At 50.4% G+C, this 2,783-nt stretch overlaps 1 protein-coding gene across 1 annotated transcript; it reads left to right on the forward strand.

The window, feature by feature from the left end:
- Positions 1-77: 77 nt before the first annotated feature.
- Positions 78-1,595, forward strand: LOC104465556 (zinc finger protein 501-like; the record flags this gene model as incomplete). Its single annotated transcript, XM_010078650.1, has 3 exons — positions 78-991; positions 1,187-1,372; positions 1,457-1,595. Coding segments are annotated over 3 exons (1,239 nt in total), but the record flags the coding sequence as incomplete, so codon positions are not given.
- Positions 1,596-2,783: the final 1,188 nt, after the last annotated feature.

Consider the following 2,783-nt stretch of genomic DNA (forward strand, 5'->3'; position numbering starts at 1 on the left):
CGAACCGGTGGAGTACAAGACCCACCCCGGAGCAGACCCAGACGTAACGGTGGAGTACGAGACCCAACCCCGAGCAGAACCAGACGCAACGGTGGAGTACGACACCCAACCCCGAGCAGAACCAGACGCAACGGTGGAGTACGACACCCAACCCCGAGCAGAACACCCATGACGCCCGCAGCCAACAACGGCGGAAGCGTAGCCGCCGCCAAGCCCGCCGCGGGACGAAGCAAACCTCTCCTTCCACCCCGAGTAAATCCACCCAAGTTACTCCTTATAGTTGCCCGGATTGTGGGAAGTTCTTCACGCGGAAATCCTTCCTCGTCCCCCACCGCCGCATCCACACGGGTGAGAAACCTTTCACCTGCCACGAGTGCGGGAAGAGTTTCCGCGTGGGTTCGGCTCTGAACCGTCATCGACGGATCCATACGGGGGAAAAACCTTACGAGTGTCGGGATTGCGGGAAACGGTTCCGTTTGACTTCTACTCTTACTACTCATCGGAAAATCCACCTGGGTGAAAAATCGTACGTCTGCTTGGTTTGCGGGAAAACGTTTCGTTCTGACGTTTATCTCCTCGCTCATGAAACGACCCACGGGGAGGAAAATCCTTTCCGGTGTTTGGCGTGCGGGAAGGAATTTCGTTTGAAAAGATATTTGACCATCCATCAACGTATCCATACGGGAGAAAAAAATTTTCAATGTCAAGTGTGTCAAAAAAAATTTGGCCGACGATCCATTTTGGTAGTTCATCAACGCGTCCATACGGGAGAAAAACCTTACGGGTGTCCCGAGTGCGGGAAAAAATTTCTGTTGAGTTCCGACCTCGTCGGACATCGGAGAATTCATAGCGGTGAAAAACCTTACGAGTGTTTGGAATGCGGGAAAAGATTTCGGTTGAGTTGTCATCTGAGTAGACATCAACGAAGTCACAGCGGGGAACGACCTTACCGTTGCGGGGAATGCGGAAGGAGTTACGCCGATAGTTCCGGATTTAGCAAACATCGGAAAATCCATTTGGAAAAATCCCAAAAATCATCACAACGCGGAGAAGGACGTTACAAATGTCCGTATTGTAGTAAGAGTTTCCACGCTAAATCCGCTCAGGTCCTCCACCGCGCTACTCACACGACGGAACGACCTTATCGTTGTTCCGTGTGCGAGAAAAAATTCCGGCACGACGCTACTTTGTGGAAACATCGACGGATTCATACGGGGGAAAAACCCTACAAATGTCCCGTCTGCGGGAAACGTTCCTCCGACAGCTCTACTCATCGGAGACACCGGCGAAGGCACGCGGAGGTGAAACCCTACAAATGTCCCGTTTGCGGGGAGTGTTTCGGGGTTGTGGGCGCTCTCCTGAAACACCAACGGTTTCACGCTGAGGAGAGAGCTTATCGTTGCTCGGATTGCGGGAAAAAATTCCAGACGAATTTTCTTCTCGTTACTCATCGGAGGATCCACACAGGGGAAAAACCCTACGCTTGCTCCGTTTGTCATAAAACCTTCCGGCAAGCTTCTCATCGGACGAGGCACGAAGAAATTCATCGGAGGAGTAGGGAGGAGGGCGAGTTGAGGGATGTGTCGGAGAACTGAGAGCGAAAAAAAAAAAAAGGAAGAACGTGGAGTAAAGCGGGAGTAGAGGTGGGATGGGAGGAGGGATTGAGGAGTTGGGAGGGTTCTATGAGTGGAAAATCAAAAAAAAAAAAAAAATTGGAGATGCGCCGAGTCTGGTGGGAGTTACTCGTCCGACGGTGTTCTACGTGGTGATGGCGGTGGTGTAAGTCTTCAAGAACCACGGTGGAGTAAGTCTTGGAGAATCACCGTTGAGTAAGTCTTGTAGAACCACGGTGGAGTAAGTCTTCAAGAACCACGGTGGAGTAAGTCTTCGATACCCACCGTTGAGTAAGTCTTGGAGAACCACGGTGGAGTAAGTCTTCAAGAACCACGGTGGAGTAAGTCTTTGAGAACCACGGTGGAGTAAGCCTTCACCAACCACAGTTGAGTAAATCTTCAAGAACCACGGCTGAGTAAGTCTTCAATACCCACCGTTGAGTAAGTCTTGGAGAAACACAGTTGAGTAAATCTTCAAGACCCACGGTGGAGTAAGTCTTTGATACCCACCCTTGAGTAAGTCTTCACCAACCACAGTTGAGTAAGTCTTTGAGAACCACCGTTGAGTAAGTCTTCAAGAACCACGGTTGAGTAAGTTTGGAGAACCACCATGGAGTAAGTCTTCAAGAACCACGATGGAGTAAGTCTTCAAGAACCACAGTTGAGTAAGTCTTCGCAGACCACGGCTGAGTAAGTCTTCAAGAACCACCACTGAGTAATTCTTCAATGACCACCGTTGAGTACGTCTTCGAGAACCACAGTGGAGTAAGTTCAAGAACCACATCTGAGTAAGTCTTCGATACCCACCGTTGAGTAAGTTTGGAGAACCACCGTGGAGTAAGTCTTCGAGAACCACGGTGGAGTAAATCTTGGAGAACCACGGTGGAGTAAATCTTTGATGACCACCGATGAGTAACTTTGGAGAACCATGGTTGAGTAACCTTGGAGAACCACGGCCGAGTATCCTTGGAGAACCACGGCCGAGTAACCTTGGAGAACCATGGCGGAGTAACCTTGGAGAACCATGGCCGAGTAACTTTGGAGAACCATGGTGGAGTAACCTTGGAGAACCACAGCCGAGTAACCTTGGAGAACCACGGTGGAGTAACCTTGGAGAACCACGGCCGAGTAACTTTGGAGAACCATGGTGGAGTAACCTTGGAGAACCAC

This window comes from Pterocles gutturalis, unplaced genomic scaffold, assembly GCF_000699245.1.
Source record: "Pterocles gutturalis isolate BGI_N339 unplaced genomic scaffold, ASM69924v1 scaffold11568, whole genome shotgun sequence".
NCBI lineage: Eukaryota > Metazoa > Chordata > Aves > Pterocliformes > Pteroclidae > Pterocles > Pterocles gutturalis.